Raw genomic sequence first — 13422 nt, 5'->3', positions numbered from 1 at the left:
AAAGGCAAGTTTGTTTGTTAGTTTGTTTACATATTTTAAAGTATTAACTTTACAATTGTAAACTTGAGTAAATTTTCTAACTGCTTGTGTTTAAATCACAGTAGTTTTCAAAGTTTGCACATTGTACACTATCTTTTATCTGTGAAACAGCTGTTCCTGTGAAAAACGGATGTAGTACCTGCTGTATTTGTTATTTAAATTAACATTACACTGGACCATCTTTTTACCTTACTGTTTTTGTACAACAGTGCAGTCTATCACTACTTTTTTGTAGTGTCTTGAACTGTTTATATACAATAAACTCCTGAATGGTGTCATCTGAACTTATATTGTCTCGAGTCATTCATTTTTGGATTTTCAAATGTGTATGTGTGTATGTGTGTATGTATGTATGTATGTACACATACACACACACACACACACACACACATATGTGTGTGTGTGTGTGTGTGTATGTATGTATATATATATTGTAGATCAGCTTGTTAGTGCTCTAGCCTCCTTCTCCATGGAGAAGGAGGCTAGAGGGCAAGATCAAAGTAGCACGGAGGGAGGTTAGCCAACTAACGGAGTTGCAGAAAGGTGCGACAAATAAGGTGCCTAAGAAATACAGCAAGCTGTCCATACCTGAGGCCTTGGAAACTGCCAAGCAAAGACTCACAGCCTTGGCCAGCCGCTTGAGGAGGTACACCAGAGAGATAGAAGGCAGGAGAATAAACCAGCTGTTCTCCACAGAACCAGCAAAGGTGTACTCTCAGTGGCAAGGGAACAATAAGAGAACAGCACCACCAAGGCTGGAGACGGCGCAATACTGGAAGAGCATATGGGAGAAGGATGCAACCCATAACGGCAATGCTCAGTGGCTAGAGGATCTGAGGGCAGACCACAGCGACCTCCCTGAACAGGGTCCAGTAACCATCACAGTGGCAGATATCCAAGAAAGGGTCTCCAGTATGAAGAGTTGGACAGCACCAGGGCCCGACATGGTTCATGCCTACTGGCTGAAGAAGCTGACTGCACTCCACGAGCGTCTGGCAGCACAAATGAACCAGCTGCTAGTTAACGAGAGACACCCGGAATGGCTAACTGAAGGCCGGACGGTCCTGATCCCCAAGGACCCCAAGAAGGGACCGGTCCCCTCCAACTACCGACCAATAACCTGCCTCAGTACTACATGGAAGCTCCTGTCAGGCATCATATCGGCTAAGATGAACAGGCACATGGGTCAATACATGAGCGGGACACAGAAAGGAATTGGCAAGAATACCAGAGGCGCAAAACACCAGCTACTGGTAGACAGAACAATCAGCAGAGACTGCAAGACCAGACTGACCAACCTGTGCACTGCCTGGATTGATTACAAGAAGGCCTATGACTCAATGCCCCACAGCTGGATACTGGAATGCCTAGAATTGTACAAGATCAATGGGACCCTAAGAGCCTTCATCAGGAACTCAATGGGGATGTGGCGTACAACACTAGAGGCCAACTCCAAGCCCATAGCACAAGTCACCATCAAGTGCGGGATCTACCAAGGAGATGCTCTGTCCCCACTGCTGTTCTGCATAGGCCTGAACCCCCTCAGTGAGATCATTAACAAGACTGGCTACGGATACCGACTACGGAACGGAGCAGTTGTCAGCCACCTCCTGTACATGGATGACATCAAGCTGTATGCCAAGAGTGAACGAGACATCGATTCACTGATCCACACTACCAGGCTATACATTGGAATGTCGTTCGGACTGGAGAAGTGTAGTCGGATGGTAACAAAGAGAGGGAAGGTAGTCAGAACTGAGGGGATTGAACTACCAGAAGGCAACATTGCAGACATAGAGGACAGTTACAAGTACTTGGGGATCCCGCAGGCGAATGGGAACCATGAAGAGGCCGCTAGAAAAGCTGCAACCACCAAGTACCTGCAGAGGGTCAGGCAAGTCCTGAGGAGTCAGCTGAATGGTAAGAACAAGATCCGGGCCATCAACACGTACGCCCTGCCCGTGATCAGGTACCCTGCTGGGGTAATAGGCTGGCCAAAGGAGGAGATAGAAGCCACTGACATAAAGACAAGAAAGCTCCTTACCATGCATTGAGGGTTTCACCCCAAGTCCAGCACCCTGAGGCTGTACGCTAAGCGGAAGGAAGGGGGCCGGGGACTGGTGAGTGTCAGCACCACAGTCCAGGATGAGACAAGGAACATCCAAGAATACATTGGGAAGATGGCCCCAACTGACCGAGTGCTCAGTGAATACCTCAGGCAGCAGAAACCCAAGAAAGAGGAGGGAGACGATGAACCATCATGGAAGGACAGGCCCCTGCACGGTATGTACCACCGGCAGATAGAGGAGGTGGCTGATATCCAGAAATCCTACCAGTGGCTAGACAAAGCTGGACTGAAAGACAGCACAGAGGCACTAATCATGGCAGCACAAGAACAAGCTCTGAGCACAAGATCCATAGAGGCTGGGGTCTATCACACCAGGCAAGACCCCAGGTGCAGGCTGTGTAAAGATGCCCCAGAGACAATCCAGCACATAACAGCAGGGTGCAAGATGCTAGCAGGCAAGGCATACATGGAACGCCATAACCAAGTGGCCGGCATAGTGTACAGGAACATCTGTGCCGAGTATAATCTGGAAGTCCCGAGGTCAAAATGGGAGATGCCCCCAAGGGTGGTGGAGAATGACCGAGCTAAGATCCTGTGGGACTTCCAGATACAGATGGACAAAATGGTGGTGGCTAACCAACCGGACATAGTGGTGGTAGACAAACAGAAGAAGACGGCCGTAGTGATCGATGTAGCGGTTCCGAATGACAGCAATATCAGGAAGAAGGAACACGAGAAGCTGGAGAAATACCAAGGGCTCAGAGAAGAGCTCGAGAGGATGTGGAGGGTGAAGGTAACGGTGGTCCCCGTGGTAATCGGAGCACTAGGTGCGGTGACTCCCAAGCTAGGCGAGTGGCTCCAGCAGATTCCGGGAACAACATCGGAGATCTCTGTCCAGAAGAGCGCAGTCCTGGGAACAGCTAAGATACTGCGCAGGACCCTCAAGCTCCCAGGCCTCTGGTAGAGGACCCGAGCTTGAAGGATAAACCGCCCGCAGGGGCGTGCTGGGTGTTTTTTTTTTTATATATGTGTGTATATATATATGTGTATATATATGTGTGTATATGTGTATATATATGTGTGTATATGTGTATATATGTGTATATACATATATATATATGTGTATATATATATACACATATACACATATACATATATATATATATATATATATATATATATATATATATATATATATATATATATATATATATATACATATATATATATATATATATATATATATATATATATATATATATATATATATATATATATATACATATATATATATATATATATATATATATATATATATATATATATATATATATATGTATATATATATAGACACTTCACCCGTTGCCTGCTGGTGGTGGTCAGAGGGCCCGGTGGCGCCTGTGTCCGGCAGCCTCGCCTCTGTCAGTGCGCCCCAGGGTGGCTGTGGCTACAATGTAGCTTGCCATCACCAGTGTGTGAATGGGTGGATGACTGGATATGTAAAGCGCTTTGGGGTCCTTAGGGACTAGTAAAGCGCTATATAAATACAGGCCATTTACCATTTATATAGATGAAAAAGAGAGAATGTCTATAGCTGAGAGATTTATAATCTCTCCAGTCCTGGGACAAACTGTTTTGCTTAAGTGTTCAAGAGGCATCCTAATCAGATACTTAAATCCCCTCAACTAGCTCCATTTGATGTGGAAGAGCAGCGGCTCCCTCCCAAGTCCCTCTCAAATAACCAAGCTCGTTACCCTATCTCTAAGGTAGAGTCCAGCCACCATTTGAAGGAGACTCATTTCCTCTGCTTGTATCCACAACATCCTTCTTTCAGTCACTACCACAGGTGAGAGTAGGAATGAAGATTTACCAGGAAATCCAGAGTTTCACTTCTACGCTCAGGTCTCTCTTCACCAACCAATTTAAATGAACTCTACCAATTCTGCTGAGAAGACTGGCCAAAGATCAAGTCTGAATAATGCCGAAGGCTTGTTGATGACTACCAAAAGCGTTCAACTTGCTTGGAACCTTTATCGAAATATTAGTCTATTTTTGAGCAGGTATGTATACTTTTATCTTTTATAGCGTAAAGCCAAAGTAAAATCAAATCTGCTGCACATGCACTAAAATACAAAAGTACCATTAAATATATATATACAAAAAATGTAATCACAGATAAGTTGCTATTTTTTAACATGAAAAACTACATAAAACTACACTTTTTATGTAATGTTTTGTTATATTTGCTTTGTCCCACAGCCATATTTTAGACATTTAGTGTTGGAAAATTAAAAATGTATTGGTCAACTAATCTTATCTTTAAATAAAAAGAATACATGCACATCTATTTTAACAAACTGCATCACTTGTTCTAATATATATCAGCATTTTTTGTATTCTCATAAAACAAACCTGTCCCTTTGGGTCACTCGGTGAGTACAGCAATGGTCATGTGACTTCTGTTCTTGTCACATCCATTGAAGGAACCGAAATATAAATATATAATAAATAATATAAATATACTATATATTTTCTTGAATATAAATAAATCAAGCCAAATTTTTCAGTTACATCAAGAATAATATTATTGGCTGTCATTTCTAAACAGCTGATATCTCCTTTGAACCTACCAGTAGCAAAATGAACTCTAAAATAAACATTTAAAGCACTACTTACATAGCACTTATCCACTCTGTATAAGCACTCAGAGGATTTTCTAACCACAGGTCTCATTCACACATGCAATCATATAAGTGCCTTTTTCCTATACATGAAATCACAATCCCATTGTAAGCCAACTGAAAATGTACCCTATTCTTGAATATGTGCATGTGGAATTTAATTAAATATTTTTTTTTGAATATGTTTATATTTTTGTTTTAAGAATGCCTTTTGATGTGATGTGAGTGGTAGAATAAACAGTCGACTTGTATATTGTTTACAACGAGCCAGACAAAGAGGTGGTTTAATTTTGCGACGTTTTCTTGAACGCCAACCGGGTTTTCATCACTTCCGCTGCCGTTGCTGCGACACGGGACGTCAACAGTAATGGCGGACAAGGAGAAACGCCGGTCCGGGGTTAATCCTCCGGGGATGCCCGCGGGTAAAGCCACCAAATCGGACAGCGACAGGGAGTTTCTGTCACAGGCAGGGGTGGGAGACCTGCTCCGCGGAGCTATCCTCAAAATGGTCGAAGCCAGATCAGACGATCCCATCGGGTTCCTTGCAGACCACTTCTGCAACCTCGCATCCGTGACAGCCGCCGGCTCGGGTGGTTGCGGCGACGAGGAGCAGGTGAACACCGGCACTGTGAGCGCAGGAGCGCAGGAGCAGCAGCGTCTCAACCGGGCTCTGTGGCACCTGCGGCTGGCCCATCACTCCCAGAGGTCCGGACAAAATACAGAGGTTTATGGTCTTATATTCGACAGCAATGCGGATGAAAGCAGTGTGTATTGACGGAGAACTGTTGAATTTTCAAACATAATACATATCAGTATTTAGAAGAGCAGCTATTGTATTATATTATATTATTTTTACGGGAAAAACTCTGTCAGACTATCAGACTTAATGCTTAATAGTCTGTTTGATTCTCATGTTCTCTTTTATTCTCTTGATTTTGTTTTCCTTTGGAATTTTAAAAATAAATGAATGTAAGTAAAAGTATGGTGATGGACAACGTGCTGTATGTTTTTCAGCAACAGGGTGGAACATACATGTCAAACGAATTTGTTCCTCACATTAACGTTCTTCCCTATATAAGCTCTATTCAACAGCTTTAGAAGTATTTAGATTTTAACTAATATTTGTAAAGTCATCTTTCTCCAGAAACAGGCTTTTTTTTAATGCTGTATATCCATTATTTGCATATTCATTAGTCCTTACAGCCCACCGTAGTGTTCTGGTTTAGAGACGTAAGAAACTGCTCTATCATCTCTCTCCTGATTATGATTTATTTCCTGCAGTGATAAAATGAAAGGAAAACTAAACAAAATTGAAACAATTTTGTGGATTTGGAAAATTAATTAGAATAAAAGAAATATAGAGAAAATATCATTATATTTCTTAGTCTGGTAAAATGTTATTACAACTTGCCTGACGAGGCACTGATAGGCATGTTTATTCAGAGTCTGGATGTCTATGAGACTGTGTGTCAACTGCTTTCAAAAATGTTTTTAATGTAATATTTGTACTGATTTTCCCCGAGTCTTTCCTGTGACATATGCCATCCACAAAATAATAATTAAAAAGACTAAAAATAAAGCTAAAGGTAATAGAAAACAAATTTAAAGTGAACATTTTAAAACAATAAAAACTAAACTGAGACAACTTCCACTCTGGAAACTAACTAAAACTAAACTGAATTAAAAACAAAGAATCCAAATGAAATAAAAATAAAAACTAATCAGAAAATATGAAACTGTAATAACTCTGCTACAGACTAAAGAATAATTTGATCTCTTTTATTCCACCTTTCTCCTCAGATCAGCATTCAGCAACAACGTCCGTGTGGCCTACGACCTCCTAAACCTCACTGGACCTCAAACATGTGCAGGAGAGTTTTCTGAAGGCCCCGATGGCCCCTGCACCGACAGCCCCGCTGGAGGAGGAGGAGTGAGAGGCGGCCTCTACACTCAGACCTTGCAATGCCTGTGCAGCGAGGGTGGAGTCCCTGCATCCACCTCTGCTCCCCTCCTGCGACGCCTCCATTGTCACGACCATGAAGCTGTCCCCTATGATGTCTTCCGTCATGGCGTGCTCACGTGTGCCGTTTTCTCAGACTACATCCGACAGGCTCAAAGGCTTTACGCCGAGGTGTGCTGCCCAGGTGAGGGCACTGCCTCTCGGGCGTTGTGCCTGGCCGTACTGGGGACCTTGAAAGAAGCGCTAGAGACTTCCCAGGGCTCTGACACAAACTACTGTGCCAACGCAAACACTAAAGTGAATTCCTGCCCTGAAGCTAATGTGAAGGCTATCCGCTACCTCGAGGCCAGTGCCAAGATCTCTCCCTGCAAGCTGGCTCAGGCCATGGCTGGTGCACAGACACAGGGGCCTGGCGGAAACATGGATGCAAAAGAGTTTGAAAACGCAGCTGCAGAGTTGTTCATCACTCGAGTGAAAGTTGTGTCCTAAGTCTTTGTATGACTGAAGAATGTACAAGAATCTAAAGCATATCCACATGTAAATGATTCGCTAATATTCACCTTCTGTAACCTCTAACCTTACTGTTATTCAGTAATAAACACCTGCACAGACATCATCTCCTCTTAAGGCTCACATTACACTCAGCAAGTCCAGTCGAAAACATGTTGTTTTTTCACTATTCATAGCACTATTGAGGAACTGCACACTGGAGTTCTTTTTGCAAAACAGGAGTTCCTATTCCTCGAAATCAGTATTTCTTCTGACAGAGAGTCACTGTTTTTGAACCTATTTATTGAAATGCTTGGAGCAGAGAGCATTACTAGTGAAATAAACACTGCTGTAATAAATGGTCCTCTTTTAAATAGCTCACTTTTTGTCATTCACTGAGGCTATACTGAACACAAAAGGCAGTGCAGGAAGAAGCATTTAGGATAGTACTGAACTATTTTTGTTTAATGTGTACACAATATAACATCATTCATCATGTATGACTTACATAGAGAAAACATTGCCAGATGATAACAGTAAAGCATCAAATACGCTGTCTACACATTGAAGAGGTTTGATGTTAAATGAACTTTTAAATTACAAAGTAAAAGATCACTGGGGAGTGTAGAGAGACAACACAACACACTTCAGGGATATTATTCTGTCCAGTTAGGAAGTATAAACCACTGTGAGTCCATTTCACCTGCTTTGGTGCAAATGAAAGTCGCAAAAGTCGCCACAGAGTGGCAACAAGACAACCCCTAATATGAAATATTTTGAAGAACAAAGACTATTGCACTCTCCTTATCCTTCCTATCAACGCTCCTAGTGGTAGCATGAGACGGTACTTGGATTCACGCGGCACAGGTAGTCCAGCTCCTCCAGGATGGCACGTCTGCATGTCCTGTCAAAAGAAGGTTTTCCATGTCTCTCTGCAAAGTTTCAAGAGTGTGGAAGAGACATCGGTGAACCCGTTTCTAGTACCTAACGCATTTAATGATAACCAGTTTCTGTTGGTTTTTGTCTTTTGCCCTTCTCCCCCGTCCCTCTTCTCAGCTGTTTCTCTTTCCCTCTTTCTTTCTCCCTTTCTTTCCCCCAGTCAAGTCTGTCCCGTATTCAGTAAGTGAAAATAAAATAAACAATAAAAGGTGAATCAAATGGACCATTACGGCAAGGCTGGGATGGTCAGTTTGGTAAAGTAAATCCGTTGGGCATCTTTCTTTGCCTTTAGACAACAATTCTGATGGCAAAAGAGCCAAACGGGACAGGCCAAAAAAAAAAAAAATGATAACCAGTTTCTGTCAGTCTCGAAGAATGTCAGATGCTTACATCACTGTTTCCAAAGCACTACAACCCTGAATGCTAAAACAATATACAGAGCTTCATCAGCACTGAGAGATGTGCAGTACCCTACTCGTCTTGACAGCCACTGGATGGCAGCACCACTCACACCCAGACATAAACAAGCAGAAAGCGGAAGTGGAATGAGAGAGGCTGTACTTTAACCAGGCTGACATGTTACCCGCAGTAGTGTCGCCTCCCGGGTAAAGCTGGAATAATGGAAGAGGAGGAGCAGCTGCGCTCTTTGATGTTTCTCGTGACTTACATGCTGCTGAAGCGCATGAGAGACATAAACGACGCAAACATTCAGAGACGCAACGAGATCCAAAGACGCATCAGACACCGCCAGTACTTCTTCCAGAGACAGAGGAGGATGCTCATGGTCAGTCCCCCTCTATAGGGGCTTAAAATAATAACACATCAACATGTCAAGTGCTCTTAACTAATATAGTGTATTATCTGTCTGCAAAACGTCAAAGCTTTTAATAAAGTCACGTTGTACACGACCAACACTTCAAAACTCTTAAATCTCACATTTACAGTCATATAAAAGCACTAAAACCAGAGACTGTGGGCCTACCTGCATTTAAACTTGAAAATATGTCAGAGCAGCCACAGTCAAGCTGCTAACAGCTGTCCATTAGCTATGAATTAGGTCTGTTATATGCAGGTTTTTGTTCTTGTTAAATAGGGTGTTACATTTTCTGAAATGTTTAATTCATTAAAAAAAAAAAAGGACAGATATGCAGATACCAGCTGTTGGATTTTCCCCTTGTAAACTTTTGTTTTTATGGTATGTTTGGGAAATTTCTATATCTACTTATACAGATATATTTTACAAATCACAGCAACCTTGATGATATTATGTTGGGATAATGAAAAAGATAGTCATCAAATAAACAACATTACACTGAAAACAAGTACAAGTATGGAAGATTGTTACTGACACAAGAAGGTTTTTTGTGTTATTTTTTGCCATCTCTAACTCAGAATTTCTGGTTAGTATAATATTACAACGTAAATAGATCATTTTGATGAAAGACCTTGTGCATATTGGTGGATTAACCCTTGCAGGAAATTTTATATATGTATGTATATATATTTTTATGTAATGTTTTGTTATGTTATGTTTGTATATATATATATATATATATATATATATATATATATATATATATATATATATATATGTGTGTGTGTGTGTGTGTGTGTGTGTGTGTGTGTGCCTATGTTTTTGGTATTTACCAGTACTGTTAATGTAGCATAGCTGTGGCATAAACTTACATTGGGTGGTGCTCTAATAAATGTGTTATGTAATAATAATGTAATAAGCTTTATAGTGTATATTTCTAAAAAATCTGCTTCACCATTTGCATTTGTATATCAAATGAGCAACAATTTAAATTTGACAACTATCAAAAAATCTGTAAACTTCATCACTAGGACCAACTTCATATCTCCCCAGTTATTACATAATGTACTGGAAAATAATATTTTGTTACATGGGTAAACTCAGTTTAACCATTTGATTGTGCCAAAACCATATTAAATGTTGACATGTTATTACATGAGTCCAAGAATACAATATCCTCAAATTTTCTGCTATATCAACGGCAGCATGTTTAAAACAAGGGGCTTGCCAAAAAGGTGCTGACTTAATAGATCACTAAAATTACCTTTGTGGTAAATATGAATTTAAAAAATTATCTGATTGAATAACTACTGCTGGGATCAAAAAAAGCAAACATTATGTTAAAAAATGTGACAGATTTTGGATATTTCAGAGGGAAGTAATTTTAATTTTGTTTTTATGTTTGTCTCTGTAGATGATGATAGCGGGAGGCGTCCGCTCCAATGCCCGCATCCGCACTCGTCCCTGGACCACCACTCCAAGCACAGACTGGTGGGAGCGGGTTGTCATGACAGAATTCCAGCCCTCTGATTGGCTGGATAAGTTTCGCATGAACCGAGAGACGTTCTTCTACCTCTGCGACAAGCTGAGGCCCCGCCTGGCTCGACGGGACACCAGTTTCCGCCTGGCACTGCCCGTGGAGAAGCGTGTAGCTGTAGCTTTGTGGCGCCTGGCATCCAACATCGAGTACCGCACCATCAGCGCCTTGTTCGGTGTGGGGAAGTCGACCGTGTGCAGGTGCGTTAGAGACATGTGTCACGCCATCGTGGCGCTCCTCAGCTCCATCTACCTCCGATCGCCAGGTGAGCAGGAGCTGGAGGATTCAGCTCAGCTGTTCCTGTCTCACTGGGGTTTCCCTCACTGCGTCGCTGCTATAGCAACACTCCACACAGCTATTATCACCCCATCAAACAACGCGTCTGACTACGCCAACCCCGCCGGCTGGCTCTCAGTCATGTCGCAGGTGACGAAAGCGCCCATTTATGTCACTGCAATTACAAGCTTGCGGGTTATCCAATCAGAGTCCGACTGTTTGCCTCTGTGTGCCTTCACTGTTTTAGGTGGCTGTTAGCGGTCGGGGGCACTTCTGGGATGTATGTGCCAGTTTCCCAGGCGGGACAGATCCAGCTGAGATCTTACAGAACTCTTCGCTATGGGCAACAGCCGCCGAGGGTGGACTCTCACCTGCCCCGCCACCTACCTTCATGGGAAAATCACTCAGGTAGAGTTAACAGAAGAAATTCAGTCACATTTTTCAGGCATTCAAGTTGTTTTTTTCCTCATGTATGTCAGGTTTTCACATGGCCTTTGTGTAACAAGCAAATGTAGACACTGTGATGTCATCCTTTAGTTGGATGACCATTTTTATTGTTGCCACATTGATGTTTTGAACCCAAGGACACTATAATCCTCTTTTCTGACTCTTATGTTTACTGAGGTCACAGGGCAAAGGAAACCTAAGCTTGTTTTCCTATAAACTTCTGTACAACTGCACGTCTTTTTAATGTTGCCACCTGCTGGCCAATAAAGATAATGCAAATTTGCAAACTGTGAAATGTAGTAGTGTTGAGTGTTTTTGTCTATTTCAGGTGTTCCAGGCATTAAATAAATGACACTCATTTATCACATCCAGGTATGTGTTGCTGGGTGAGGCCTGTTACCCGCTCCAGAGCTGGCTGATGAAGGCCTATCCTGAGGAACAGGGCAGGACGGCGAGTCACGCGGCACTGACGGAGCAGCAGCAGCTGTTTAATGGACGGCTTGCCCGAGCGCTGCGCGTGTCTCAGGAGGCGCTGCTGCGGCTGAGGGCACGCTGGCAGTGCCTCAGCAAGAGGAACGACTGCGGACTGGACGTGGTGCCCACCATGATCCTGGCTTGCTGCATTCTGCACAACATGTGCGAGTCTCACGGAGACGCATTTAAAGCGGAGTGGCAGGTGGAGGTGGCCGAGGCAGAGAGTCCCCAACCCAGCCACAAACAGCTTCTCTCTACTAGCATGAACCAAAGTAATAATGAGGAAGTCAGGCAGCTCTTCTGTGACTATTTTGAAGAGCAAAATAAGAAAAATAATTGAACACTTTTTTCCATGTGCAATTATACCTTTTGTTACATTACCAGCATGACTGGATTACTGAAATAAGAATCTCAATCTGTTGCTTTTTTTATATTTACCTAACTTTACTTACATTTATCTCATTAAAAATTTTATTCGGCTCTTGAATTTTCTTCAAACTGTTCTTCAAAGAGAACAGTACATATAACAGAACAGAATTAAACTGAAAAACAGTGGAGTATCTTATAACATGTCAGTTTTTCCTGAGCTCTTCTTGTGAGCCCACCCACACTAGAGACCATGCTTTTCCAAGAGTCTTTATCAATGTTCAGCTTTAAATCCATCTGCCAGATTAGCCTTAAAATGTCACATTTCCCATACTGTGTGTTGGCAACAATCTTATAAAAGGCAGAGGCAAAGCAAGCATTTCTAAACATTACACTTATTTATGATGCACTTTGGTGAATGGGTTCCTTTTATTATTTTTTTTTATGGTAACAAGAAACTCCTGTATATGTTTTTGCTCAAATGCACTATTCATACAATAATTCAAACTACTACAAAGGCAATAGATTAAACCCCTGTGAGTTAATAATAACATTTATGATTATTTTATTAAAAAATTATAAAATTAGAGTAGCAGAAATAAAGAAATGCAAGAAAGAAATGAATTTGTCTTTTCATAATATCATGTTGTCTTTAAAATATGTTGATGTAAATAAAATGGTTTAACAAGTATAAGAGACACATGTCAAGTCAAGTCAAGTCAACTTTATTTGTCAATCCTGCCACATGTACAGGACATACACAGAATAGAAATTGCGTTACTCTCAAACCCTAGTGATTAGAAAAATGCAAATAAAATAATTAAAAAGTAAAAATTTAAATAAATTTAAATAAATACAATACAATTTTACGTATAACAAAAAAAGCTATGCAATATACAATATACAATATTCAAGTAAGAAGGCATAGTGGTGCAAAATGTCAGCATAGTCAAAAAGAAAAGGTGGATTTATAACTTATGTTAATTGTTGTATTTGACATGCAATTTGGTTGTCAAGAAGCTGTGACGAGAGACAAGTGACAGTTTTTGAAGGTTTCCCTGGAGATATTTTGTATTTTAAATAATATTTTGGAACCCCTTTTCTACACTTGCCTCGAGACATGTTTAATTTACACAACAAATGCGTGTTCTAGTATTTTGTACAGGGGTTACTTTGAAATTCATGGGTGGGACAGAAATTGTCCTGCAATTGCAGAGTGGCCCATTTATGAATGCCAAGTGTCCTCATTTGCTTCATGGACTCAGTGAATGAATGAACCCAGTCTTAACAGGCGACACTTGCAATTCTACTATAAGGCCACTAGATGCCGCT

The 13422-nt window shown here is 41.5% G+C and overlaps 2 protein-coding genes across 3 annotated transcripts; both read left to right on the top strand.

Moving 5' to 3' along the window:
* The first annotated feature begins 5155 nt into the window (after positions 1-5155).
* Positions 5156-7237, top strand: tpgs1 (tubulin polyglutamylase complex subunit 1). Of its 2 annotated transcripts, none has more exons than XM_085343585.1 (2): positions 5156-5493; positions 6589-7237. In XM_085343585.1, the coding sequence occupies exons 1-2, from the start codon at positions 5156-5158 to the stop codon at positions 7235-7237; spliced, it is 987 nt and encodes a 328-aa protein (XP_085199711.1). The 2 variants fall into 2 exon arrangements, with proteins under 2 accessions (XP_085199711.1, XP_085199710.1); XM_085343584.1 differs by having other exon boundaries at positions 5156-5556.
* Positions 7238-8760: 1523 nt separating this feature from the next.
* Positions 8761-12064, top strand: LOC146612255 (uncharacterized). The gene is made up of 4 exons (XM_085342481.1): positions 8761-8960; positions 10405-10953; positions 11051-11211; positions 11623-12064. Exons 1-4 carry the CDS (start codon positions 8796-8798, stop codon positions 12062-12064), a joined length of 1317 nt encoding a protein of 438 aa, XP_085198607.1. The 5' UTR covers positions 8761-8795.
* Positions 12065-13422: the final 1358 nt, after the last annotated feature.

The sequence above is a fragment of the Diplotaxodon limnothrissa genome, linkage group LG19 (genome assembly GCF_057381915.1).
Source record: "Diplotaxodon limnothrissa isolate DT_005_m linkage group LG19, D_limnothrissa_male_GT1.1, whole genome shotgun sequence".
NCBI lineage: Eukaryota > Metazoa > Chordata > Actinopteri > Cichliformes > Cichlidae > Diplotaxodon > Diplotaxodon limnothrissa.
Note: the sequence above shows the minus strand (reverse complement) of the source record. Positions and strands in the feature narration are given on the sequence as shown.

Bases quoted from the DNA above. Each gene is read 5' to 3' on its own strand.
- LOC146612255 (XM_085342481.1), top strand. From the start codon at position 8,796: ATGGAAGAGGAGGAGCAGCTGCGCTCTTTGATGTTTCTCGTGACTTAC. The intron at 10,954-11,050 runs GTGACGAAAGCG...TCACTGTTTTAG, and splicing joins GGCTCTCAGTCATGTCGCAG to GTGGCTGTTAGCGGTCGGGG. The intron at 11,212-11,622 runs GTAGAGTTAACA...TATCACATCCAG, and splicing joins TTCATGGGAAAATCACTCAG to GTATGTGTTGCTGGGTGAGG.
- tpgs1 (XM_085343584.1), top strand. From the start codon at position 5,156: ATGGCGGACAAGGAGAAACGCCGGTCCGGGGTTAATCCTCCGGGGATG. The intron at 5,557-6,588 runs GTATTGACGGAG...CTTTCTCCTCAG, and splicing joins AATGCGGATGAAAGCAGTGT to ATCAGCATTCAGCAACAACG.